At 49.5% G+C, this 26,706-nt stretch overlaps 2 protein-coding genes across 3 annotated transcripts; one reads left to right on the top strand and one right to left on the bottom strand.

The window, feature by feature from the left end:
- The first annotated feature begins 386 nt into the window (after positions 1-386).
- On the top strand, positions 387-19,114 carry EXOSC9 (exosome component 9). Of its 2 annotated transcripts, none has more exons than XM_021008275.2 (12): positions 387-703; positions 6,727-6,821; positions 7,318-7,437; positions 7,556-7,658; positions 8,542-8,679; positions 10,489-10,571; positions 11,440-11,572; positions 15,392-15,480; positions 15,982-16,128; positions 16,811-16,992; positions 18,134-18,212; positions 18,943-19,114. In XM_021008275.2, the coding sequence occupies exons 1-12, from the start codon at positions 638-640 to the stop codon at positions 19,019-19,021; spliced, it is 1,314 nt and encodes a 437-aa protein (XP_020863934.1). In that variant the 5' UTR covers positions 387-637; the 3' UTR covers positions 19,022-19,114. The 2 variants fall into 2 exon arrangements, with proteins under 2 accessions (XP_020863934.1, XP_020863933.1); XM_021008274.2 differs by lacking the exon at positions 387-703 and adding an exon at positions 1,930-2,097.
- CCNA2 (cyclin A2) lies at positions 17,836-26,501 on the bottom strand. Its single transcript, XM_021008273.2, has 8 exons — positions 26,062-26,501; positions 25,311-25,560; positions 24,256-24,371; positions 23,939-24,162; positions 22,059-22,266; positions 21,327-21,440; positions 20,749-20,882; positions 17,836-20,202 (listed from the first exon to the last, which is right to left on the bottom strand). The coding sequence occupies exons 1-8, from the start codon at positions 26,287-26,289 to the stop codon at positions 20,154-20,156; spliced, it is 1,323 nt and encodes a 440-aa protein (XP_020863932.1). The 5' UTR covers positions 26,290-26,501; the 3' UTR covers positions 17,836-20,153.
- Between the last annotated feature and the right edge of the window lie 205 nt (positions 26,502-26,706).

The following is a 26,706-nucleotide window of genomic DNA, read 5'->3' on the forward strand; positions in this document are numbered from 1 at the left end:
ATTCCCCAGAGAAGAGCCTACTCTGGGGGAGGGCGTCGTTAGATGCTGTAGAAAGGCCGTCCACAAGTCCAGGGGGTACCTACTACGTGCAATCACCAGCAATCACCGATGACAACAAACACGAGTTTTCGGGTGCTCTGTGAAGCCAGGGTAACGGCACCGGAGGAAGGGACGGTCAGGGAGGACGCACAGTCCCGACCCCGAGGGCCTCCCTGGAGGAGGAGGCACGGCTGGGCCATTCAACAACAATTCCGGCCCTTTTCCTCCTCTATAAAGTGGGGACCTGGGCTGGCCAGGTGATCTAGGTCACGTGCCCCAGAACTGCGCGTGCAACACCCCACTCGAATGTTACGACAATCCCGCCACAGCCCCGGGCCTCGCGCGTGCGCAGAGCGGCAGCCGCGTGCGCAGAGCGACAGCCGCGTGCGCAGAGCGACAGCCGCGCGCGCAGAGCGACAGCCGCGCGCCCAGCACTCCCCTCCCCCCATCTCCCAGCGCCGCGCACTGATGCCGTCAGTCTTCGGCGCGACCGAAGACGCCTAGGAGTCACGTGAAGCGGCACGCGCTTCGCCTCGCTTCTATTCCCCTCCCTCTCTCCAGGCTCTAGGGCCGCAGCGCTCCCCGGAACGGAGGTGCCATGAAGGAGACGCCGTTATCTAACTGCGAGAGGCGCTTTCTGCTCCGAGCCATCGAGGAAAAGAAGGTAGGGAAGGAAGCCCGCGCGCCCTCGCTTCCTCCGTCCTCGCGCACGCGCGGCCTCGAGCCCGCTGTTTAGAGGCTAGGTGGGGGCGGGCCGGGGGGCGGAGCAACTGTCATTCTCCCGGCCCGCCCCCTCCCTGGCGCGCGTGGAGCAGAACGCATGCGCCTTCGGATGTCCGCGCGGGCTCGCGAGCCTTTGGGCCGCGGCCAAACAATCAGTGTTAGAAGAGGAAAGGGGTCCGATCGGAGCGCCTCCTGGGTACCCGCTCCCCAGTTTCCTCCCCCCCCACTTCCGGGTTTATGGCCTTATGGGGAAGCGGCTCCGAACTTGAATCTCTGAAAAACCGGGCTTCAGTACTGCCATGGACACTCCCCCTCCCCCCCCCGCTGTGGGCGCACGCGCGCTTTAGGTGTCCCGGACTGGAGGGAGGCGGCGCGCTCGCGCTCCGGCGCCTCGGGAGGATGGAAGCCTCCCCTCTCGGTGTTGTCCTGTGGGGCCCTCCCGGGCGGGGAAGCCCCTCCTCCGCGCAGGCTCGCAGTCCCAGAGGGGCAGGGACGTGTCCCCTCCCCGGCTGTCGGGCCAGCTGCCTCTCCGTGAAGTGTCAAATACAAAATAAACCGCCCCGAACCCGGAGAGGCGGCCTGTGGGCGGGTCGAGGAAGGAGGTGGGAGGCCGTGGGTCGGGGCCACGTGATGCGGGCGGGGCCGGGCGCCTGCGTGCTGTGCGGCGGCCTTGGGTGCGCTGGGGTAGGGAGGCGGGTTGGCAGCCTCGGTCCTGGAAGTGTGCCCGGGGCTTCTGCGGGGCTGTCCTCGGACCGGGCACGAGCTGCGGGCCGGGACCTGAGGGGGCTGGGCCGAGGGGAGGGCGGTGAGAGCCGGCGGCCGGCTGGGTGGGGCTGAGTCCGGGTCGGGGAAGGCTGGTGGAGTCGAGGGGCCCCAGCGGGACGGTCCCGCCGCGGACTCGCGGGGAGCGCGGGGCCGGGGGTAGGGGTAGGACGCCGGCTGTGCGGGTTGGGGGGCGATGTGCGGAAGTGATAGGGAGGGCGCGGAGGAGCCGAGGCCGGGACCGAGGCTGATCCTCTGGAAAGGAAGAGGAGACCCTGGACCGCGCCGGAAACATGCCCTTGGTGCTGCCCCGGCCCGCGGGCTTCCCCTCCCAGAGGCCGGTTTTTTTGACTACGTAAAAGAGGCCATTCTTTGCTGCCTCAGTTTTACCCAGCCTTACTCACCGAGTGGGCTGAGACATGGGAAGGATCACGGCCTCCTACTGCGTCCTGTACCTGGGGCCCTCTGCAGTCGTCCTGCTCTATGGCTGGCCGCTGAACCCAGATGGCTTCAGAGGAGAGTGAGGCCTGTGACTGCTCAGCCCTGCCTCCCCTAAGCCCAATTCACTTGCAAGTCAGTACATCTCTTCCCCCCCCCCCCCGCCCGAGGTCATGGTCCTGAGAACGAAGGACAAGCAGTAACCAAACCCAGCACTGAGAAAAGGCCTTTGGATTTAGAAAGAGAGAAGTCATTGGGAGAGAGCAGCTTCAGGTGACTGAAGAAGCCAGATCCTGGGAGTTGGGAAGTGAGCGGGAGGGGAGATTTTTCAGAGGTGTCAGTTGTGTTGTGGATGGTGTTGGAATCTGGCTACAGATCCTAGGAGTTCAGAAGGCTCACCTGGGAAACAAGGATACTTGTGGAGACATGGGCATGTTAAGTCACTTCCAAATGGAAGGATTGGGCTAGAGAGACAGACTGTGCCACATATTGAACCATTTGAGAAAAGAGGGAGAATGAGCCACGGCTAGTCAAGAACACAATGTAAAATCTGTAGGTTGGGGTGGAGTAAACCTCAAAAGCTCTCAATAGAGGTTTAGAAGGGTCTAGAAGTGAAGGGAGGAGCAAGGTGAAGTGCGTACATATCTTCTGGCCTAGTGTGTCTGGCTGTTTGTTACACACTAGTCCAGCCGAATTGGCCTTCTGGCTGCCCCTCACACCATGTTCCATCTCCTGTCTCCATCCCTGGTATACACTCCCTAGAATCCCTGGCTTCCTTCAAAACTTACCTCAGGGGCCACTCCTACATGAGCCCTTCCAGATCTCTACTCCTTCTAGTGCGTTCACCCACCACCTTGTCTTTATTTAAGTTGATCTCAGCCAAAAGGCCAAAAAGCTCTTGGGCAGCGGGTACTGTTTTAGCTGACTTTGTATCCCTAGCACCCGACACAAAGGTGCCTAATGTTTGTGGATTGATTGGGGTCATGAGAGAAGATACATCTAGTATTGGAAAGAGTGCCCAGGGATTCATTGTTTTCTGTTGCAAGTGTTTTCTGCAAGGAAAAGGAATGTAAGCAGATGTCTAATATGTAAGGTAGTTTGTTTAAAAATGGAATGATTTGGGAAGGATGGGGCTGACATGGATGCATGTGAGGGAATGAGGACAGGTACTTAGCCCGAGCCAGTGGTTCTCAAAGAATAGGCCATAAATTTCAGGTAGATGTTATTTCAGATAAAAAAAATTCATAAATAGTTTTGTTAATATACATTTTACTTACCTAGTGTCTATATGTTAAATACAGATAAATAAACCTTGTTACTGATATATACCAACCTCAAAATATTTCAGACCCTGAACTCATGAAAAATTCAAAAGTCGCTACTATTATTGAAGGGAAAGTGGATGCACTCAAGTCTCCAGACTCTTTCTTAGAGGTGCCTCAAAGCAAAGAGAACATACTGTGCGCCCCCCCCCCCAAGGAAAAGGTTTGAGAACCACTGGTCAAGAAGGGAGCCTTGTGATAGTAGAATGTCTATTAGCAGTGGTAATGTTTATCTGATTACACCCTGAGCAAGATGGGAAAGCACCCTCCAAAGCAGTGGCCAGATGCCTGTTCTGGTAGGCCCTGGTATGAGACTGGATGAAGCCTGGCCTGGGGTTCAGGGGAAGTTTGATTTGCCCTCTTCTTGCAGCTCTGCCCTAAAGGAAGCCCCGAGGTTGAGTGTATTCACTTGGTGGGATAGTAGGATCCCTGGTGACAAGAGACATCTTCCGTTAATCAACAAACATTTACTCTACCACATGCCAGTATGCCTGGTGCTGAGGATGCAGTCCCTGTCCTTAAGGAGCTTACATTTGAGTGGGGGATGAAGCATATTGTAGTAAATGCACCAGATAAGAGAATAAATACAGTGGTTTGGTGAGACTTGGAAAAAAGGAAATCAGGAAGGCTCGAAGGAGGTGCCACTTGACCAGGAGAATGGTGTGTGCTCAACAGAAATAAGGAAGTTACGAGGAAGAGTTGGTTTTGTTGAAAAGATAGTGATTTCTATTTTTATGTTGAGTTTGAGATGCCTACAGTAGGCCATGGCATCTAGGTAGAGGTATAAGAGTTGAGTGTGCGTCTCTGGGAGTTTTCTGGGTAAAGATCATAACTGAACCCATGGTTCTTGAGGGCAAAAACAGTTCTTCATTTTTGCTTCTGTGTGCCTAAAGTCAAAATGTTTGTTAAATTGATTAGCCAGCCTTAAAACACTGTACAGATGTTCTCTGACCTTTCCCACTCCCTCTCCTCTCAAAACAATCTGTTCATAAACTATCTGTCTTGCCTATTCTTGCAACTATCCTTTCCTCACTGTTCCCACTACCATCAGCCTAGGCTCTCATTACCATCCACCTGGACTCTTGCTCTCACCTCCTGACAGGCCTTGTAGTTTTTTTCTTTCTCCCCCTTCTAATCCATTCTTCATACCAGTACTAGAATAGCTGTCCCTTTGCACAGATGTGGTCATGTCATTTCTCTGCAGAAAAGTCCCTGCTGCACAAACAAAGCCAATGCAACTAAGATTAGAAGGAAGGTAGAAAACTGGGAAAGAATTTTTACAACCAGTCTCTCTGATAAGGGCCTCATTTGTAAAATATATAGAGAATTAAGTCAAATATATAAGAATACAAGTCATTCCCCAACTGATAAATGGTCAAAGGATGTGAACAGGTAGTTCTCAGATGAAGAAATTAAAGCCATCTATGGTCATATGAAAAAATGCTCTAAATCACTATTGATTAGAGAAATGCAAATCAAAACAACTCTGAGGTACCACATCACACCTATCAGATTGGCCAACATGCCAAAACAGGAAACAAGATGTGGGAAAATTGGAACACTAATACATTGTTGGTGGAGTTGTGAAATGGTCCAACCATTTTGGAGAGCATTTTGGAACTATGCCCAAAGGGCCATAAAAATGTGCATACCCTTTGAGCCAGCAATAGCACTTCTAGGGCTGTATCCCAAAGAGATCACACAAATGGGAAAAGGACCCACATATCCAAAAATATTCATAGCAGCTCTTTTTCTGGTGGCAAAGAATTGGAAATTGAGAGGATGCCCATCCATTGAGGAATGGCTGAGCAAGTTGTATATGAATGTAGTGGAATACTATTGTACTATAAGAAATGATGAACAGGCTGACTTCAGAAAAACCTGGAAAGACTTATATGGTCTGATGCTGAGTGAGGTGAGCAGAACCAGGAGAACGTTGTACACAATGACAGCCACATTGTGCAATGAATAATATTGATAAACTGAACCCTTCTCAGCATTACAAGGATCTAAGACATCTCCAGAGGCCTCATGATGGAAAATGCTGTCCACATCCAAAGGAAGAACTATGGAAGTTGAATTGCTATTTTTTTTTCTCTTCTGTTGAGTTTTGTTTCCTCTTTCTGATGGTTCCTCCTATTGGTTTTAATTTTTACTTACACCACCACTAATGTGAAAATATATTTAATAGGAATGTAAATGTATAGCCTATATCAGATGTGTGCCGTCTTGGGGAGGGTGGTGGGGAGAAAGGGGGAGAAAAATTTTAAACTCAAAAGCATATGGAAGTGATTATTGATAAATCAAAATAAATTAATAAAAAAAATTTAAAAAGAAAGGTCCCTGCTGGCTCTCTATTGTCTACCAGGTAGGCTTTGAACATCTGCCTGGGTTCAAGGCCCTCACAATCTGACACCACTCTAGCCTTAGCTCATTCTGATTCCCCTGGACACACTCTTATGTTTCAGCCCAGTTCTGCTCCTCAGAACCTGTTCCTTCTTCCTCAGGCTCCCACATCTGGATTTTCCAGGGTGGGATGACCAAGGCATAGCACCAAGAGCAACCTAATCCCGTGCCTCCTTTCTAAAAGCCAGCTTGCCTTTCCTTCTAACAACACATTTCCTAAGTCTTTCCTTCCATGGCCACACCATGGGAATCACCATAAGCTTGTGTTATTCAGACCTTCCCTTTCTCCTCTCATGTTAAGTGTTATTTGTGAGTGATGGCCTCCCTGTGCATGTTTTATCATGTTGTGCTTCAGCTCAAGGCTGTCAGCTTCTCCAAAGTTGGTTTCCCATTTTCTCATGTCCTGCTTGTGTCTTATCCCCCCATCCTCATGAAAGATTCAGCTCTTTGTGGCCTGTAGAACTCAGCTGTGAGCTATGTGGGCTATGTTTTTGTTTTGCGTTAATGGAAGTACCCTCTTAACAAACCCACCAGTACAGCCCTTTCATTTCCACTTATGGTGGAGGCCTTAAAACAAGAAATGCCTCTGTGACTTTTTAATTTGGGGGGGCGGGGGAAGGTAAGAAGCTGCTCTGATTATCTTAGTAGCTTCCACTATTAGCAATTTATCATTCTAATAAAAAGTATTATAGGTTTATGAGATGTTTGGTTTTATAAATGAGTGGCAGGGTGATAGTTTAATTTAGCACACATTTTAAAAATTCCTTTGTCTACTGAGTCTAGTACCAGGTGTTAGGGAGAGGTAAGGTTTTGGTAAGATATAATCTCTGCTGTCATGGAGCTGATGGATTAGTAAAGAATAAGACACCAACAGATAGAAAAGGCCACGTGAAGCCTGAGTGCTTTTGAGTTGAATTAGAGCTCCCAATATTATTTATATATATATATATATAATTTAATAATATTAAAATAGTTTAACTATTTGAACCTCCTGAAATTTCTCCCTATCTATGAAACTGGTGTTTTTCTGTTGAAGCGCCTTGATGGTAGACAGACCTACGACTACAGAAACATCAAAATTTCATTTGGAACAGACTATGGCTGCTGTATTGTGGAACTTGGGAAAACAAGGTAAGAAAAGGCTAACCATTGTGTTTAAGTATAATAAAAATCAACTTGAGAAGTACCTCATGGGCTCAGCACTTCTGTCATTTGAAGAGTCTCTGAAACCACCCTGGCCCTCACTTTTTCTCATCTGTAAAATGAGCGGAGTGGACCAAAGGTCCTCTGATGTTATGGAAGGGTGACAACAAGCAGAGATCCACGTTTAGCTGGGGCTGGTGGCTCTTCTGAGCTGTACTGGGCTATTCCAGCTGGGCATTTGCACCAAGTCTGGCATTAGTGGGATGAGCCCTGGGTCCCAGGAGGGACTCAGCTCAGGAAGCAGTGTGTAGGTCAGAGCTCCTGGGCCAGTCAGGGGTGGGATCATGTCCTGCATATCCAGCCTGGGCAAGAGAGGAAGATCCAATTTAAAAAAAAGTTTTTAAATCAATCAATCAGTCGAGATGAGTTGTAAGAAATGAATGTGTAGGTTTCACTGACAAATGTTTGTTTTCTGTTTTTGCAGAGTTCTTGGGCAAGTTTCCTGTGAACTTGTTTCTCCAAAGCTCAATCGGGCAACAGAAGGTATTCTTTTCTTTAACCTTGAACTCTCTCAGATGGCTGCCCCAGGTTTTGAGCCCGGCAGGTATTGGATTCTGTTTTTTAAGAAGGATTTACTCTGCTTTTGGCAGAGGAAAATGTATTACAGCAGTGAGTTTGTGTTTTAAGGGCGATCTCTCATCAGCCCATTCCTGTTTTCATAGGCAGTCAGATCTCTTGGTGAAGTTGAATCGACTTTTGGAAAGATGTCTAAGAAATTCGAAATGTATAGACACTGAATCTCTCTGTGTTGTTGCTGGCGAAAAGGTACAGAGTATGCCTTCAGTAGTTAACACTAGGAGAAATGTTGTAGATTTGTGGGGCTCGGTATCTGTCCTTCATTCACAAAGCTTAAGTTGATCTGACTTTTTCATGGGGCATTCTCCTATCTCTCCCAAAGGCTGCTGAAGGACATACTTAGGGCATTATCCTGTTTATTGTTAGGAAGGCATAAACATCCCTTAATTGTGAGTAGAACTTGTTCTTTATGAAATCACTTTGTTTCTATTTAAAAAAAAACAACTGTTGTGTTCCACAGAAATGGCATGTTAGAGTTATAGAATCCCCTTTCCAATGAGCTTTAGGGTGCTCATACACATTTATTTCATTCATTCTACTTAAGGTATGTCATAGAGGCAGATCTTTCCTTTTTTACAAGTGAAGACCCTAATGCACTCAGAGGTTGTTTGGTTAACCTTCCTGAGTCCATACAAAGCAAGGATTGGAACCCAGCTCTCTTGACCGTCAGTCCAGTGATTTTCTTCTGGAATCATGGCGCCAGCCTGGCAGATGGGTCGCTTTGGACTTAACCTTGGATGTAATAGACTGACTTGAACTACAGCAAGTCACTTTCTGTTTGTGCATTCCATACTCCCATGCCTCTTCTATTTGCCTGAATTACAGAAATGTCATCACAGTCTGTTTTAGAGATAGGCAAGAGGTCCTGAGAGGACAGTGGCCTGACAGAGGTGTCACCCTCACCAGTGCCACATCCTGTGTTCTTGCCACCCTACTGGGCTGCCTGGTGATGTGGTTCTTCCTTGACTTTACAGATGTGCTGTCTTTGACTTGCTGGAAGTGTTTAAAAAGGAATTATGTTTTACACGGAGTGTACAAAGAGTTACTTCTTACTCTTCCAATTCTCTTGCAGGTCTGGCAGATCCGTGTGGATCTCCACCTGTTAAATCACGATGGAAACATTGTTGATGCTGCCAGCATTGCAGCGATTGTGGCATTGTGTCACTTCAGGAGACCTGATGTGTCAGTCCAAGGTGATGAGATCACCCTGGTAAGTCTCTGTAGCGACAGCTAAGGGATCTTTGGTGGACCCCTTATTTCAGTGGTGCTGGAGCTTGGGGGTTAAATCCCCAACGCGCCCAGGACAGCACCAAGGGTAGAAAGAGGCTTTTCAGAAAATGTTGATGAAGAGAGGCGGCAGGGTGTTGTGGGGGGAAGGCCGGCCTTGGGTCAGTAAGCCTTCTGTTTAGGTCCCAGCTCTGACGTGTCGTAGCTTTGTGACTGTGGGAGGTCACTTAAACTCTCAGTGACTCCAACACATTCTGGCAGAGAGAGCTTTCCACAGTAGGAATTTCCTGCAACTGATGAGGTCACACGTCTAGACGAAAAACTGTGTTAATGGTGGTTGTGGTCCCAGACATTTGGATGGAATAAAATGCTCAAAGTTGCAGGAAGAGAAGAATGCAGGAGGAAGTGTGTCGGGTGGCAGTAGGGATAAAAAGGAAGTGTGATTTAGGAATCCACTAGAAAATGACAGAAGCTGCCATTCCAGCGTGAAATGCTCCATGCTCATTACCTCACTGGAGTCTCACAACATCTCAATGGTAGTCGGAACACAGCTCTTAACCCCATTTTCCAGATGAGGAAGCCAAAGCCCAGAGAGGCACAGGGACTTGCCCAGAGTCTCACTGTGGGTTATGATCGTGCCCAAATTCAGTTCAGTTCAACTCACCTTGATTAAGAAACTACTAGAGTAAATGCCGGGGGGGATGGCCCCCAGATGAGGCTTGGTACCTAATGGAAAATCAGGGCGCTATGAGAAAGGAGGAATGGGTCAGTACCAAGAAACACGTCAAGATATCTGTCTCTACACCAATAACAAAAGAAGAAACAGAAGGCATTTTACCAGATGCTATGGAGAAAAAGGCAAAAACTAAAATAGCTGTGCTATTGGAGAAGCATTCTGCTGGGGTCGGGGGAATACAACAGGCACAAAAGTAAGTAAAGACAAGGGGATCTGAGGAGGGCGGGAGGTTTAACCTCTAGGGACCCTGGGGGAGGTGTCCTAGAGGCAGGGACGCTCGAGCTGAGCCCTGAAGGACCCTGCAAGGTAGAGATGCTGAGAGCGTGGGGCAGGATTGTCTGGATGTGCAGTGGTGGGAGGTGGAATCCCAGGGGGGTTAGGAGCAAATTGCTTTGTAAGCCTTAGAGCACTGTACAAGGAAGGGTTGTTCTGCTAACTGATGACCAGGGGCCCAGGGCCGGTGGAACTTGTGCTCCGTGGGCCTTTATGTCCCTGAAATGTGGAGGGAAGAAGCCTCCCAAAAGGCGCTTCCCTCCTGGAGCAGCACACTCTTGGCTTCTGCTTCTCTGAGGCTGGTAATCTCTGGTGGATCCGAGTCTGGTGTCAAGCGCTCTCTGAAGCTTAGAATTCCTCGTGGTGCCAAGGCTCTGGTGACATCACCCTGGCATTTGGGTGCCTGGGGAGGAGGCTGAATGCATGCTTGGCACCAGCTCCAGAGCTTCATCCCAAGGCAGCCCACTTGGAGGATGCCCTGTGCCGGAGGCAAGCATTTGGCTTGGGTACCTGCGTCCCTGGCAGACAGGCCACATCCTCTCACGACTCCCTGGAGCTCGGGTGTCTGGTGACTGTATCAGTCACAGCTCCTGGGCTGGCCCTCTTGGGCCCCAGGGACACTGGGGAGAGAGCTTCAGGAGGGAGGATTCCAGGATCAGAGAGGCAGCAGTGGTGACGAAGGGGCATTTTATTTTTTTCCCCTTGAGCCTCTAGACCAGTTCATTCTTTCCGTGTCCGTCACCTTGATGTCTTAGAGTTATGGGCTGTTGTGTTTTTGTGCAGTACGCGCTGGAGGAACGAGACCCTGTACCTTTGAGCATCCACCACATGCCCATCTGTGTCAGTTTTGCCTTCTTCCAGCAAGGGTGAGTCACGGGGGCTTGTCATCAGGAGCAAAAACAGATGGTCTAAGGGCAGCACCACAGTGTATGTCGATAACACCCCCCACCCTCCACCCCCAATCCACAGCCACTCTTGTCTGGCAGCACCAGGGCCTGGCAGGGTCAGCAGCAAGTCTGGGACTTGGCCTTAGAGAGTTGTCCAGGGCACTGAGAGGAGACTCAGCCAGTATGTGTCAGAAGGAGGGCTGGAACTCAGGGAGTTAAGGACCTGGAAAAGGATGGGCTGCGATCAGGTAATTAGGTGTTCAGTATTTTTTCTGTCAGCTCTGAACAAGGACTGGAGAAAAGCACTGAGAAGCCCTCAATGAACTCATCACATTGAACTGATAGTTGAGAATTTCATTGTAATGGAATATAATCGAGAGTTTTGAAATACTTTTAGGGTCATGAGTTTTGCCATATCATGGCATTTATTGTACTTTGATATTAGAAATGAAATCCTAGATGGAAGGGATTAGGGGAAAAATAGACTTGGAATTAATATAAATCATCAAATCATGTCCACATGATCTAATTTTTTGTTAGAACACTTAAGTCATCTAATCAGCCAAAGACAAATTATGCATTATCTGCAGAAGCCGATATTAACAGAGAGGTTTTGTAATAATTGCCCTGTGGGGTTTTCAAAGAGAAATGCATTTAGCATTCACTCTGAGTTCATAAATATAATCATTCTCTTTGGCTCTCACTGCTTCCCCAGGTTGCTTTCTAATAGCACAAGATGGTGTCATTTTAGTTTTTCAGAACCCCTATCTTAACCCTTGAGTCACTGCGTGTCTCTGATTTGTTCGGGATTATTAATGTTAATTAAAATGTTCAATCTTTATTTCAGAACTTACTTATTGGTGGATCCCAATGAGCGAGAGGAGCGTGTCATGGATGGCCTGCTCGTGATCGCCATGAACAAGCACCGTGAGATCTGTACCGTCCAGTCCAGCGGCGGGATCATGCTGCTCCAAGATCAGGTGAGTTCTCAGGTAGGACGGCGGGAGGCGTTGGGTGGGTCGAGGCCCCAGGCTCATCTGACTCGCTAACATCTCAATGCAGGTTACCAGTCTTGAGTAGGTTTGTGTGTAAATGAGGCTAGTACTCACCCACATGATCCAGGCACTGATGGATGCGGGCCTTTCCTAACGCTCACTTAATAATATTTCAGAACAGTGCATTGTGGGTGCCTCTTCCCGATGCAGATCACCTCTTCCTACCTGAGTGTGTAGCAAAAGCAGTTGTCACCTGGTGCCAGCATTTGAGCCATGAGCGCCCCTGCCTCGAGCGTCATCATCAAAGTGACACACACCCTCTCCCCCTTTACTTTCTCACCATAGAACTGAGTGCGCAGTGTTAGGAAATGAACCTTCTGGTTCCCAAGCTGGTGTGGATGCTAAGCTCAAGTCTGGATATAGCTGTGTGGAGGATCCAGATAACTGAAAGGATGGTGTTCAAGCATTTTTCAAACAAATAGTTCAGACAGCATGCTGTAATGGATCGAGAGCCGACTGCAAAGCCAGAAGACCTGGGTTCAGATCCCACTTCTGATACATACTGGTTATGTGACGTTGGGCGAGACGCTTAACCTCTCAGTGATAGTCTCTGCGAGTCTCTAAGACCGTACGTTTCAGAGAAGATGCTGAACTTTCTTGGTAGAGAGTTCTCACTCAGGAATTCCCTAGCCCAATGAAATCACAAATATAGGCCTTCCTCTTCCCCGTGTCCCTGTCATTTAAGGATGATAGGAAAAAATATCTGAGGGTTTTCTTTAACTAGCTCAACTCTATAAGCCTTTATTTGAACTGATGCTCAGAACAGTGTTTCGTGGACTTTAAAGTATCCTTTCTCCAGGGATCTGAAAGATGAAGAATTAGCAAAGGTGTGGAGGGAATCTCAGGCACTCTTTGTGTCGGAAAAAGTGACCAAAGGACATCGATGCCTTCCCAGCCACAGGCCATTGCTCTATCCATTTTCTCAAAAGTTTTCATTGGCACATGCACTGAGGGCATTCTTGATGAAGATATAGAAAAGGAATAAGGAGGCTTTCTCAGATGAGATTCTACAGCAGACCACAGTCATGCACTCGACTGAGCGGGGCGGAGAATTCAAGGCCCCACGTGCTTATTGCTTGTTGACTATGAGAAATGATGATTTGGGGGAGCCCTGAGTCAGAGTTCTCCAGCTTCCATAAGTGACGTTAACAGAATAACTGTGTTCACACCCCTGATTATTAAAGTTTAAGTAAGACATAAGACAGGAAGATGTACGCTGCTGTCATGTACATGTGTAGCCTGGAGTCCTCTTGGAGTGAGGCCCTTCAGATTCTACTCGTTAATGACTTGTGCAGATTGCATCAAGCCCAGGTGGAGCCTCCTGCAAGCATTCAAGAGCTCAGCCCATCTAGCCAGCAGAGAAAGGCCGCTTATCTAGACAAGATGATACGCGTTTGGATGGACCGCCCATGGAGCTCATCCATCAATGTATATATCATGGACCTAAGGTGAACGGATGGTGAGCAGAGCTCAGAATTGGATGGAAAGAGGAAAGCCAGCTGGATTGCCCTCCTCCTTTGAGGTATAGCTGTGAGTCAGGGCATGCTGATGTCTCCAAAGATTTGAAGGTGAGGATGACCCCAGGGAGGACTGAGCAGGCAGCAACAGATTATGTTTATCCAGGATTTACCCAGAAGTGGTGGAAGGAGAAACATGACCAGGAAAAAAATTGGCTGTCATGGAGTGAAAGTGAAGGAGCCCTGAGGCCTGCATGACCCACTGGCATCTGCTGTGCCAGGAGAGCAGCTGTGGCTGCTGGGTGATGTGCTCTGGCTGCAAGGAGTGCCCTCGTTAACAAGATCATCTATCCGTTGATGCTCCTAGAGGAGTTCAATCCCCTGGAAACACGGAACTTGAAAGAGTAACATTGAAGTCACCAGAGTTAGTGTGTAACGTCCTCATTCTGCAGCTGAGGAGTCTGGGGCCCAGAGAGAAGTGACCTGCTGAAGGTCCAGTCATAGAGCCAGGATTGAACTATGTGTGCGTTTAATTGGTGCCCGCTGAACGACTGAGATCAGCATCTCACCACCGTCCTGGAATGAATGCCTTGGCCTTGGCAGAATTGACCTGTTGAAGAAATGTAAGAGGTCATCATTGTATCACTCAAAGAGAAGGTCTCCTTCTCTGGAGAAAAAAACCAAAAAACAGTAGGGCCAGTGACCCCAGCGCCTTAAAACTCATTAACACAAAATGCAAAGGACCAGAAAAAAATGGAACTTTAAATTACCGTTTCTCAGACAATTGAGGTTTTTTGTTGAAAAATTCTGGGTCATAGTGTCAGTTTTAGAGCTGGTGGCGTCAAACTCAAATAGAAATAAGGCCACTGAGCTATATGTTGGGATCCCTGCCAGCCACATTTTCACATATGAAGCCTCATGTTAACATTAGCCGTGTTTTATTGAATTTTTGTTCGTTTTGTTAAGTATCTCCCAATTACATTCTAATCTGGCTCAAGCCACACCAAGCAGTGTGGTGGGCTCCATGTGGGCTGCTGTGTTTGTCACCTCTGATCTAGCCCAGCTGCTCATTTTACAGATGAATAAGCTGAGATCTAGAGAGGACAACCAGTTTGTCAGGGCCACAGAGGTAGACCCAGGCGCTCTGACTCCAAACTCCATGTTCCTTCATCTGAAGAACATCAGCCTTGGAGTTATACAGCTGTCCTTTCCCATGGCCACTTTCCCCGTTGTGGTGGTGGCATAAGAAATGAAGTGAAAACTTCGGGGGAGTTTTGTGGAAGTCTGAAGGGACGGGTGAAGGGCAGCAGATGACACAGAAAAAGTTTAGAAACTCAGAAATGCCATAAAAACCCCATAAAAGAGAAAGAAAAAATTCATACTTCTCTGGTATGGAGGGCCAAAAACGTCATGCAGATTTTCCAGATCATGAGGATGCTCAGCCCCTAACCCCCACAATGTGAAAGGGATGACTGTATGTTGTTTGGGGGAAAAAAAAGTTGTACTGTTTTAATCTGTCAACAAATACTTATTTCTTGAGTGCTCACCATGAGCTAGGCACTGTGCCATGTGTTGGGGATGTGGAAGTGAGATGAGAGTCCCTCTCCACAAGGTGCCCACATGCTAACAACTCTGTACACACATGACATAGGCAGGGAAGATGGAAGACATGAGAATCAATGACATGTTTGTTTTAGATACAAGACTTCTAAATTGTTTTGGAATTTGGAAATTCTCCACATTCCTTTTTCTTTTTTTTTTTTTTAGCGTGGAACTTTTAAACAGCCCTGCTCCTAGGTTGTTGTGACCCATAGGAGTAAAGAAGCAAACCCAAATTAAACACACCTGTGGAACTCTCAAAAGGCCTTTCAGATATCCTTCATGGGATGTTGGGATTGAAAATTTCCAGCATGAAATAATTATTTCATAATGCTATTACTCATTCTTCATATGCCATCCAATCTTACAGTATTTATTTTGTTGCTGTTGACTTAAATCATATTGTTTCAGCCAGTGACACGTGGATAGGAGGCTAGTTTGGAATTGATCTCCATTTCAGATTTTTAAATAACAAAATACTACATTTAATTGGTAGGGAGCACTCAGATGATTGAATTTCCTCTTTTAAAAAAAAAGCACCTCATCAGGCAGAGTTGCTTAAATTTGTTGGCAGTATCTTTAGAGGCAGACTAGCTAGTCTTAGAACCGGATGTGCCTGTTTTTATCGTGAGAGGATACGACATCTGACATTCTGCATTCTTTGAGTAACGTTGGCTTTCACAAACAGGTTCTGAGATGCAGCAAAATCGCTGGTGTGAAGGTGGCGGAGATCACAGAACTCATACAGAAAGCCTTGGAGAATGACAGGAGAGTGAGGTAAGCTGGATGGAGAGGAAATGTCATCAGCTTCTGGGTATTCTTAGCCCATCTGGCTTTTCTGGTTAGAAACCTCCCCCACATAGAAGAGCAGCCACGTAATTACACTTTCTCTCACGAATGTTCCTTGTCCACTAATTGCAGTTATATTCCACGTGCGTTTGTGAAAGCCACTGGTGTGCTCCCTTGTCTTGTATTTTCTGATCTGAACCATCTCTCATTAAAAAGAAATTTGCCAGGCAAGACAAGTCCTTCCTCTAAGTTACTGTGATTTCTTAAGGAAGCAAAAGTAAGGTAATTTGTAAATGATCTCCAGTTGAATAGTACCTCATTTTCACATGTGGGGTAGGGTCATGATGGCCAACAGAATGCACACCAACCTGATTTTGAGGCTCCTTGCCTATCAGTGGATACATAATCAGAATGATTTTGCCCTTTTGTTTTCTGACACCAAAATATATATATATATATGTGTATATATATATATATACACACATATAGGAAAGAAGGTGGAAAGTTCGGCTTTGCAGAATCAATAGCAAACCAAAGGATCACAGCTTTCAAAATGGAAAAGGCCCCTGTGGATACGTCAGATGTGGAAGAGAAAGCAGAAGAAATCATAGCGGAAGCGGACCCTCCTTCAGAAGCGTATCTTTTCTAGCGGTTGTATTGGTAGTAAGTGATCATAGAAAACTAGCTCAGGCCGTTACACACTAAATTCTGTGTCCCCTCCCCCCAAACCTGTAATCAGTCAACGTTAGTTATCATGATTTGTATTTCTTCTTAAGGTAGTCTTCATTGTTGGAAAATGTAGTAACTTTGAACAGTTAGGAACTATCTACAAAGAGCAGAATAACAGCTTGTAAAATGAAAAGTTAAAAACATTCTACTCCTGGTTTTGCCTCCAGAAATCCAGGAGGAGCCTTTAAGAACCAGGTCACTGCACTTCATGGCTGGCAGATGCTTCAATCCTGGTCTTTCCAAAAGGAGCCATGTTTATCATCTCCTCAGGAGAGCCCTTAGTGTCGGGGGAGAAAGGCTGCCACTGCTGGCTCCAATGCTGCTTAGCACCGCACCAGTGTTACTTTGATATCATATAAATGAATAGGTCACATTTCTATTGGGTGCATAGCCCTGTATTTCAGCCGTCCTCCAGTCATCCTCATTAGTCACATTGATGGAGGGCATACGTAGATGACCTTGCATGCAGGCTGCTAGATTACCTGTGCCACATGCTTTAAGGGGGCTCACCCCTCCCATCTCGCCTGCTCTTTGGATCAGGGGTCAGATAGGATTTTGGTTGGTTTCTTAGTTTCCTTAACAAGTTGAGTGTTTCTAAACCTGTGTTATGGACTCCTGGGACCGCCCAGATAGGAGAAGGGATAGAGAGTTCCTGGGGTGATTTGGAAGAGGAAGACGAAGAAGATGAAGGTGGCAGTGATGAAGTCACCATTCTTGACAGTGTCAAGATGGAAACTGAAGACCAAAATGTTGGAAACCACATTGGTGATGGTAAGTTCTGCTGCGATTAAGAATGACAGCTGAACCATTGGTTGTCATCAGCTCTGTGCTTGGCTTCACCTCCTCTGGGCTCACCACCTTCCTACGAGTTTGCTTTCCACAGTCATTTCTAAAGAGGAAAGCCAGGTGCACCCTGGCACACAGCAGTCTTCACTAGTCGTGATCACGGATCTTGGCAGGGAGACAAGGGAGGATGGCAGAAAACTTATTTTTGATACTCAGGTGTCAGTTATGGTTCCCTGCACCCATCACCTAGTGTAATTCATTAATATTCCCAAAACACTGCCAGGTTGGGATGGTTTAAAAAGGGAAACCAAGTAGAAATATCATTTGTAAAATAGCCTGGACTATTATCTCAGGTTCTGAACTTTGGGAGGGTGGAGGAGTGACTAGCTCACTTCATTGCAACTTGGTTTAAAATAGGTAGCCCCACCAGATTAGGAACCCCATGCTCTTAACTGAGCGGGGAATTCCCACCACCAGTGCAGTTCTGCTCACAAACGTGTGTCCTAGCAGCTAGCTAATGTCTGAAGCAGGATTTGAACCTAAGTCTTTGTGATTCTGAACTCAGCACCCACTACTTCTCAGTGAATGCATACCAGTGATCAGACCACCCCACCACATGTCGTTTCCCAGACTCTTTTGTCCTTGGAGAGACATTCCGGTTTGTATGAGGGCAGGTGTGGCCTCATTTGTCTCCCTGAGCACACAGTAGAGCTTCCCTCTCACCCACACCCCGCATCACCTGGAGAAACGGGCCCCAAGCCCTACACTCTGGCCAGCTGCACCTAGAGACCATGCTTTCCCCCAAAGGCAGTTATTTCCTTCTGGAAATGAAATTCAATTCATTTAATGAAATCTATATATTACAGCTTTTGAATAATCCATACAGAAAACATTTATTGCAGACCTGCTATGTACATAGAGCCCCTTATCAGCAATAAAATACAACATGGTAGAGCCGGCCTTCAGCAACTGTCCTCTAACGATAGCCATCTACTGACATTGACTCATCAGCTGCACCCTGTGGGGGCTGGCAGTATTCTGAATTATACTTTTATTGAAACTATAGCATCATCTTGTTGTCTGTACACTTTTGCCTAACTTAATAGGGTTTTTTTATTTCTTAAAGATACTCCTATAGTTCTGTCAGATAGCGAAGAAGATGAAATCATTATTTTAGAACCAGGAGAAAACCCAAAGAAAACAAGGTAACTGAAGGATTTGATTTATTTCAATAGTTATTAATGTTAATGCAAATGCTAATTCAACTCTTGATACTATATCCTATATCAATATCTCTTCTCCAGATGTAGAATTTGTAAATGCATATGTAAAAGTATAAATCTCACTTTAATCTCAGCAGATGGCCATCAAAGATTTCTTTTTATACTGATTTTAGTGAATTGTCCAGGAAAGGCTGTCTGAGCTTTCTTAAAAATGTGTGTTATATAACAAAAGGTCAGAGAAAAGAAGAGAGCTTGAACTCTTCACAGAAGCCCATTTTAAGTTTGGTTAAGATGGAACCATTTGGACCAGCTTCCACTGGACAAAGCAATTTGGACAGTTCATTTTACCTGATAAGTTCTGGGGACAGGGAATATAGCCATGCCTGACGTGAAGTCACATGTTGGCCTGTGGCCTCAACAAAAGATTTTTCCATCATTAGTTAAAGGGGGATATGGCCCAGCAATTTATTTTCCTTGGTTGAGTGTGAAGCGTAGGTGGGGTCTGACAATGCTAGCAGTCATCCCAGGGGATGCCATTCTCAGACAGGCCTGGAAGAAGCGCCAGTCTGTCCTCCAGGCTGACCACCCCGCAGAGCACAGGCCGAGCCCTCTTCTCTGCTCACTAAGTATTATTTCCTACTAAAGGAAACATCCAGAAAGACGTGTCCATAATTGGATACATGTTTTAGGCTTTGATTTCATTTGTTTACAGAACACAGGCCAACTGCCAACAGGGAAAAGTCCCAAGTAAAAAAGCCATTAGAAAGAAAAAGCAGCAGCCGGCTGACTAAAACTTCCAAAACACTACTGGAGAGTGCGTTCAGGACTGTTGCGGATTTTTACATGTATGTTTTCTTGATTTAAAATAAAGTATCTAGAAAATGTCTCGTGTCATTGGATTAATTTGAGGGGAAGGCCCAGAGAGGCAGGCAGCACGGTCTGACAGACAGACCTTCATGGAGCGGCTGGGCCACTGAGTCGTCACTTAATCTCTTAGAATATTTCTTTTACCTGAAAAATGGGGCCTATTTCTATCCCACATCAGACCCTAATTTGTAGTCAGGCCCCAGGTCCTGCTAGTTGCTAGCTATACATACAATCCATTATTAATGTGAAGGATGACTTGGATTTTCCTCCCTCTGCTTGGGTTCTGTCACCGTCACTAAGCCTGTAAAGAAGGCTTTGGATCTGTAGAGACCAGCCGGAGAAACGCCCCTCTGCCCATCAGCAGCTCCCTCTGGGTCGTTGGGGTCCACGAGTGGCATGCATCATCAAGAAGAAGGGCGACATACACACGGTTTCTGTTTAAAATCTCGATCTATTTCACACCACGAGAGGTGTTTTGGCAGCACAGGCAGCAGGCGAGATACTGCCCCAGCACTGATGGATGGCACACCGGGCCCACCTGCAGGGACTTGCTCCAGAAACACCCGCCCTGGAGGGCATCCGAGCGCAAGTGCCGATGCTCTCCCGAGCCACGCCAACCTTAGAAAACACGGTAGCCAAGATGGACAAGGCCGCCAGCATTCTAAACTTTATCCTGGGAAGTCCTTCTACTGGGCTGGGCTGTACCTTGCGGTTCATGTTCAGACACTCCCGTGAGCGAGCCAGGGTCTGACTGCAGTTTTCACTTGTTCGAGGCAAACCATCGAGGTCTCCAAGCTCTTCTCCTAAGGTACGGGCTTGGTTAACGCTCACTGCGTACGAACGACACCATTTAAATCTGCAGCTAAATATGCAGGACAATTGCACGTAGGAAAGATTTACATTTAAAATCATAACAATCAAAAAAGGTACTTCATCATTTGTAATCGGCCATGGCTTGTGCTCGGTGAAGTGATTCTCTGTGAAGAAGCCCCGGCCCACGAGAAAAGCTGTCCGGCACGATGTCTGCTGGAGTGCCAGCTCCGCCCCTCTCGCTCACTACAAGTTCAGTGTCTCTGGAGGGTTGATGAGGGATACGCCATGGTACCTGTGAAGGAGAGAGAGAACGAAAGGGAAATTCAGCCTCCTTGGAGGAGCCCCTTCTGCATATCCCCGACTGGGGCTCAGGTGACTGGTGAGCTCACCACGGCACAAAAGCTCACCCTGCGTTTCTTTACCCTTCTTCGTCTGAGGTCTGTGAATTTAGAGGTTTAGTGGGAGCAGCTTCTCAAGACAGGTGTAGGGGTGAGGAGAGCTTAGAAATTGTATGATTTAACAACCATCTGGGTATGTATGCAACACCCCACAGACAGGGTATCTTTCCTCCACAGAAGAGGGGGAATACCATCTGATTCCCCTGCTATGGGAGGGCCAGGGAAGGTTTAGCCCTTTCTCTATCCCCAGCACTGAGCACAGTGCCTGCAGGGTACACAGTAAGCACTTAATAGATGCTTGCTGGCTTTTAAATGTCGTATTCTGACCTCAGGAACAGATTGTTTATAAATCAAAGACATGCAGCCACATTTTGACAGGAAGGTGCTTGCTTCACGGGGATTACGTGAAAAGATTTCCACTCAAGCAGATGCTTTCTTACTTTGCCGTCTTGTATTTTTCCCGGATAGACTGCTGTGCATGCTGTGGTGCTCTGAGGTAGGTCTGGTGGAGGTCCATTAGACACGGCTTAAGACTTTCCAAGGTGTATCCTGTCTGTTGGATTAATGACTCAGGCTACAGGAAAAGAGATAAGAGCAGAGAATTTAGATGAGTGCAGATCCCTTTTCCCCTGGACCGGGAAGGACCACCCCACTGGCAATGATACTCTGGCTCCTCCAGAAATGAGTCAAGCACCACCTTTTCATCATTCCCCATTTTTTAGATCGAGTTAAAGCTTGAAGCAGAGTAGAGGCACTGGCCTACGGAACCTTTGGCTGAATGCATCTTAATGTTCACTTCCTTCAGTAGCTAATTAACTTGCTTGTTTTTCTGTAAAGGGGAGGAATGTTTGTCCTACCCAGGTCCCAGGATTGTTTCCCAAACGTGACTTGTAAGCCAACTACTGCTCTATAAATGGCTTTTCCTTTTCATGAAAGGAAACGAGGAAACCACCGCAATTTCACATTTTGTAAAGACAACTCTTCAGCACTGTTTATTTGCAGGGCCATAAATACGTACCCAGCTTTTCCCGGTGATCGTGTAGAGGGCTATGTGAAAGGCAGCTCCCGCAGTCACTGATGGTAAGTATTTCAGATATGGGTCGGCATCAATTAAACTCAACTCTCCCAGAAACTAGAAATGTTAAAAGTTTCCATATTTAGTGACTGGCTCCATTTCTCCCTAAGACATTAACAAACGTTTTATGTGTTAACATGAATAACAGAATGCTAACCTGAGCTACCAATTGCAGTCCTTTCTCCACAACAAATCCTTATTACTAACTGGCTTTTCTGTTGGCTCTGGGCCTCTGTAGCCTCATGCTTAAATGGAGGGATTGTAACTGGCCAAGGACAGGGAGGCTGGTGAAGGATTCAGAGTTAGGCCCTAGGAGGATCAGCTGGAGAAGTTAACTTGGAAAAGAAAAGGTCTGGGCCAAGGGCTCCTCACTGTCCATGAAGCTGCCTAATATTTTGGTCATTGCATTTCACCATCATTGGTTTCTTGGGTGGTATTTTATGCATTAAGCATTCTGAGAGGGGATCCAGGACCCAAAAAACTCCTGATGTAGGGGGATGGGATGTTTGCTTTCAACTGTCTGAAGGGCTGCTTTGTAGAAAAGAGGTTAAAATCATTTGGCCCCAGCAGGCAGAGCCAGGCACAGTGCGTGAAGATTATGGTGAGGGAGCCTGATTCCACATAAGGGATGCCTTTGCAGTAATAAGTCATCCCATGATGACTTGGGTCACTTACCATCGCCAAACTTTCCACTTTAGAATTGGCCTGCTGCTGATGCAGGAAATACTGAGTGAGAAACTGGTTGATTGTTGGGGCGGCGAGGTCGAAAGCCAGCACTTTGAGCACCAGGTGCTCCATTCTTAGGACCTGCTTCTTGGTATACGTGTCATCCGTGATGTACACAAACTCGGCCACTTCTGGGGGGTAGATCTCTTCAAACTTTCTACAATGAAAGAAAGCATCCAAAATTTGTCTTCCTCCACAAAGTGCCTTCATTGTCAAAGCTACCAGCAGAAACCTGACCGACGGCCTGCCGTGAATCGATCATTCTATCATACGCCGCCTGGCGTGGCGGAGGGCCTCCTAGTCCTGACACCTGGCAGCACAGCGCCTCCAGGCAGCACACCCAGTGCGCCAGAGCCCAGACCACAGCTCCTCTTCTAAATTCTCCCACTTCCACCAAGGGTGCCACTGCTTCCAGTCACCCAGCTCTTGACTTGTCTTTTGCTCACAGCCCCCACTCCCATTTCAGGCTCTCATGTCTCACCTGGACTACTGCAGTAACTTCCCACCTGGTCTCCGCAGTTGCCAAACTGGTGTTTCTAAACAATGGTTAGTGTCTCTGGGATCACATACAGATGCCTCGGTTACAATTCTAGCAACAGCCAAATGCCTTCTTGCTCTTCCTTTCCACAGGCTGTCCCCTAGGTCTGGATTACATTCACTCCTAACCTCCAACACTTAACCCCAGTGGCTTCCTTCGTGTCCCCTCGGCCGTGAGGCCTCCCTTGATTGCTACAGCTGCTGAGACCCTCTCCCACCCCTGCTCCTCCTTGCCATACGTTTGTGTGGCACATTAGCTCCCCTCAGGAGGTGGGCTCCTTGGGGGCGGACACTGGTCTGAGCTTCCAGCTCCTGGCTAGCACAGACACTGGCACATCATGGGGACTTGAGGCCAGATGCAGCTGAGCGCACAGCCTGGTTTGGAAACGCAGCCCTGTCGCCACTGGATTCTAGGCAGTCCCCTCCCTGCTCTAGGCCTCCGATGCTTCACGCGGAGAACAGGGTTGGACTTGATCTTCTCCCCCAGCTTTGGCTCCACCTCGGCCCTCCGCCGTGTGGGAAGACCCAAATGGCACAGCTGTCATTTGTTCTGTGCCGCTGAATCGAGGAAGGTCATTTATGTGGCTGGAGTCCTGCCGCGGCTGCAGGAATCAGGACGCTAAAACCAAAGCACTGAAGCAGGAAGAGTTACTGAGGACCATTACATTTGAGAGGGACACAAAGCTGGTGACAAGTAAAAGGCAAGGAACTGTAGGAAGCCACACAAATATGGGGCCCTAAGACCAGGAATGGGGTGAAGTGAGAAGGGCAGGACTGCAGCTGGCCAGTGGTGGGAAGGAGGGGCCAGACCCAGCGAGTGGTGGTGCCAGCACCCCAATAGCAAGCGCCAGACAGGACGAGGAGCTAGTGCTGAAGATGGCAGCCCTGTGTGGAAGGAGCCTACTGTGAACCCACGTGGGGCTCCAGCTTCTGAGCTGCTGCTGCACTCTACTGCCTGAATGAGCCACCTCCAAAATAGGAAAACAGCCCTGCTCCTAAACGCTGGCTACGCTCCCAAAAGCCAAGAACAGTCATCTGTGTAGGCATACACTGAAAACTCCGGCTCCGTGATGAGTTCAGGTCTTCATAAACCAGATGTGGAAGAAAGTTCAGACCGACACATTAATTTTTCGGAAAAATGCAATGTTCTTGCTTGCCCCATTTCTGCTGTGTGTGGGTATGATGCCATCACCCCTCCACCTCCATTGTCAGGCACCTGAAAGCAGGCCTGGCTCACCCAGTGATCGGTACGTCACTCGATCCTGCCTCCCGCCCCCAGGGCACTGACTTACGAAGCCAGGAGCATGGCAGCAGTCCCCACCAGCTGAAGCTTCCCCCGCAGCACCGACATGGAGGACAGGAACCGATCGATGTAGTTCACGGCCAAGTGGAGGGTCTCATTCTGGAGCTTGTACTCCTCCCCCACCTCCACCAGCCAGTCCACCAAGATGGCACGCATGCTGTTGGTTATGTCTGGCTGCTTCTTCATGTAGCCCACCTTGGGCTTACACTTGACCTGGTAAGAGAAGTGAACGGCCGAGGGTGAGGGCGGCCGGACCCCATCCGCTGTCCGCGTTGGCCAGCCATCCCTTCACAGACTCTGATTTACCTCCATTTCCCTAAGGTACAGATAGATGTCTTCATGGTAGTCAGGGACCTCGTTGACATTCGGTGGCTTGTCTTCCGGTTCCAGCACTACTGACATGTCCATAGTAAGGGGAGATTCTGAGAACATTTCAGAAGACACAGGGCCAAGGTTAATCATCTCATTGCCTCAAGCGTTTAAACTGCCGAAATTCAGAAGGTGGCTGACCCCAGTCCAGCTGTGACCCTGGTAAATGGGATTCACATAAATGACATCCATCCCCTTTCTAGACATCTCTGGTAGCAATACCAACAACCTGAATTTCTGTAGCACCTTAGCTTGACCAAGTGCCTTCTCCAGCCATTCAGTGAGGAACACGCATATTCCCATTCTTCCAACAAGGAAACCGAGGTTCAGAAGTGAAGGCATGCCCCCAAGGTCACACGGCTAGCATCAAATCTTGCAGACACCTCCCTTGCATTTTGGGGGAAGACCTAGGCTAGCTTATGTGGCCGAGGACCCCAGTGGATACTGACACTGTCTTCCTCAGTGAGTAATTCTATCCCGCCACCCACACTGAGTTAACATACAAATGCAGGCATTTGTGTGACTTTGTGCTAATGAGCACTTCACAAACATTATCCCATCTGATTCTCACAACAACCCTGGGAGGTTAGTGCTATGATGATCCCCAGTTTACCGTTGAAGAAACTGAGGCTGAGAAGTGACGTGACTTGCCCAGGGTCCCAGAGCTAGTCTTTGTGACTCCAGGCCCAGCTGCCTCTAACAGCCATACCCTCCAGGTACTGGCACAGGGAGCCCAGACTTGACTTTGGTGGGGGCTGCAGGCAGGGGTCTCCTGGCCCTGGCCTGGGCTTCCACACGGCCTCCGCTAGGACACCAGGGGCAAGTGTCTCAGCACACCCAGACCCGGCTGAGAGAGCAGGTCAGCAAGGCCGGCAGGGCTTCCCGGGATATGAGAAGTGGACCTGGGAGGCTCTGCTCCTGCCTCCTGGGGGGCTGGCTGGACCGGGCTCCACATTCAGGGCCCCAAGCGAGGACCAGCTGCAGAGGCTCACCAAAACTCCCGTCCATCGGATAATCGAGGGGCACCAGGGGCTTCCTGGGCTCGGGCAGCGACACGGCCGAGTGGAAGCCCAGCGCCTCATCCTCGGGGTCCGCCTTCTTAGGGGCCGGAGGCTTCTTCCCGGGGTCGGCCTCCGGCTCATCCACGTGAATCGTGAAAGTGGGCTGCTTGCTGGTAGCGTTCCAGGGCGGGACGATGCCCTGCTCATCATGCACCGGGACCTCCCTGAGCGGTGCGACCACCTGCAGACACACCCGGGGTCACCTCCCTGGCTGGCTGCCCCCCGCCCCTGGCACCGTCAGGGAGGGGTCAGCGGCTGCCACCCCACCCCCACCCCCCCCCCCGCGACCGGCAGGGAAGGGGCAGTTCCTGGGTGTGCGCCGCCCTCCCCCCCCCCCCCCGCCCCTGGCACCGGCAGGGAGGGGTCAGCTCCCAGCCCCCCCCCACGATGCCCGCGGGGCACTGCGGGTCGGAGGGCAGGCAGCCTCGGCCCCTTTGTGCCCAGGCCGGCCCCGGCGCTTGACAGCTGCCACTTCCTGGGGGGAGGAGGAGAGGCGGCGAGCCGCTCCCGAGGTCCCGCGCAAAGGCAAGGCGGCGGCCCTCCCTCCGGGCCGGGCCGGAGCTGCGCTGCCGGGACCCCCATCCCCCCCCCCGCCCGCCCCGGCCCGCGGTGGAACGCGGGGCCTCGGGGCGCGCGCCGGCCGGGCAGCGTTCCAGCCCGCCCTCCCGCGCCCGCCTCTCACCCTGCGGCTCTTGGACTTCTGCGGCGCCAGCGCGGCCGCCGGGCCGGGGCCGGGGCCCGGGGCCCGCACGTTGGCCCGCAGCACGCCCAGCACGGCGCGCGTCCTGGCGGGCTCGGCGCCGCCCCGCTTGTCCGGGTGGATGTTCTCCTGGTTCTCGTCGGGGCCGGCGGCCCGGGGCAGCCGGGGGGGCTGCGGCCCCGCCGCGCCGGCCGCCGTGTGCCCCAGCATGGCGGGGGGCCAGCCTGCCGGGGCTCTGCTCGGCTCGGCTCCCCGCGCTCCGGGCCGGGCCGGGCCGGTTCGGTTGGGTTCGCTCCGCACGCACGCAGGAGGGCACGCGGGCCGGCAGGCTAGGACAAGGGCGGCAGCAGCAGCCGCTCCCGCCGCTGCCCAGGCCGCGGCCCCGGGCTCCTCGCCGCAGTTCAAGCGTCCCGCGACTATTGAAATGGGCCAATGGAAGCCGCGGGCGTCGGCGCGTCACCGCGCGCACGCGGGCGAGGGAGGGAGAGGAGGGGAGGGAAGGGGAGGAGGGGGGAAGGGGGAAGAGGGGAAGGAGGAGCCCCGCCCCGCCCCGCCCGCGGGGTGGGGTCCTGCGTGAAGGCCGCGCCCCCCACTCCCTGGGCGGGGGCTCGCGGGGCAGCCCTAGGC

The sequence above is a fragment of the Phascolarctos cinereus genome, unplaced genomic scaffold (genome assembly GCF_003287225.1).
Source record: "Phascolarctos cinereus isolate Bilbo 61053 unplaced genomic scaffold, phaCin_HiC Scaffold_9;HRSCAF=440, whole genome shotgun sequence".
Taxonomy (NCBI): Eukaryota; Metazoa; Chordata; class Mammalia; order Diprotodontia; family Phascolarctidae; genus Phascolarctos; species Phascolarctos cinereus.

Bases quoted from the DNA above. Each gene is read 5' to 3' on its own strand.
- EXOSC9 (XM_021008274.2), top strand. From the start codon at position 2,029: ATGGCTTCAGAGGAGAGTGAGGCCTGTGACTGCTCAGCCCTGCCTCCC. The intron at 2,098-6,726 runs GTCAGTACATCT...TTTCTGTTGAAG, and splicing joins TAAGCCCAATTCACTTGCAA to CGCCTTGATGGTAGACAGAC. The intron at 16,129-16,810 runs GTATCTTTTCTA...TAACAAGTTGAG, and splicing joins GCGGACCCTCCTTCAGAAGC to TGTTTCTAAACCTGTGTTAT.
- CCNA2 (XM_021008273.2), bottom strand. From the start codon at position 26,289: ATGCTGGGGCACACGGCGGCCGGCGCGGCGGGGCCGCAGCCCCCCCGG. The intron at 24,372-25,310 runs GTGAGCCTCTGC...AAATGTTCTCAG, and splicing joins TCCGATGGACGGGAGTTTTG to AATCTCCCCTTACTATGGAC. The intron at 20,883-21,326 runs GTACGTATTTAT...CTTTTCCTGTAG, and splicing joins CGATCACCGGGAAAAGCTGG to CCTGAGTCATTAATCCAACA.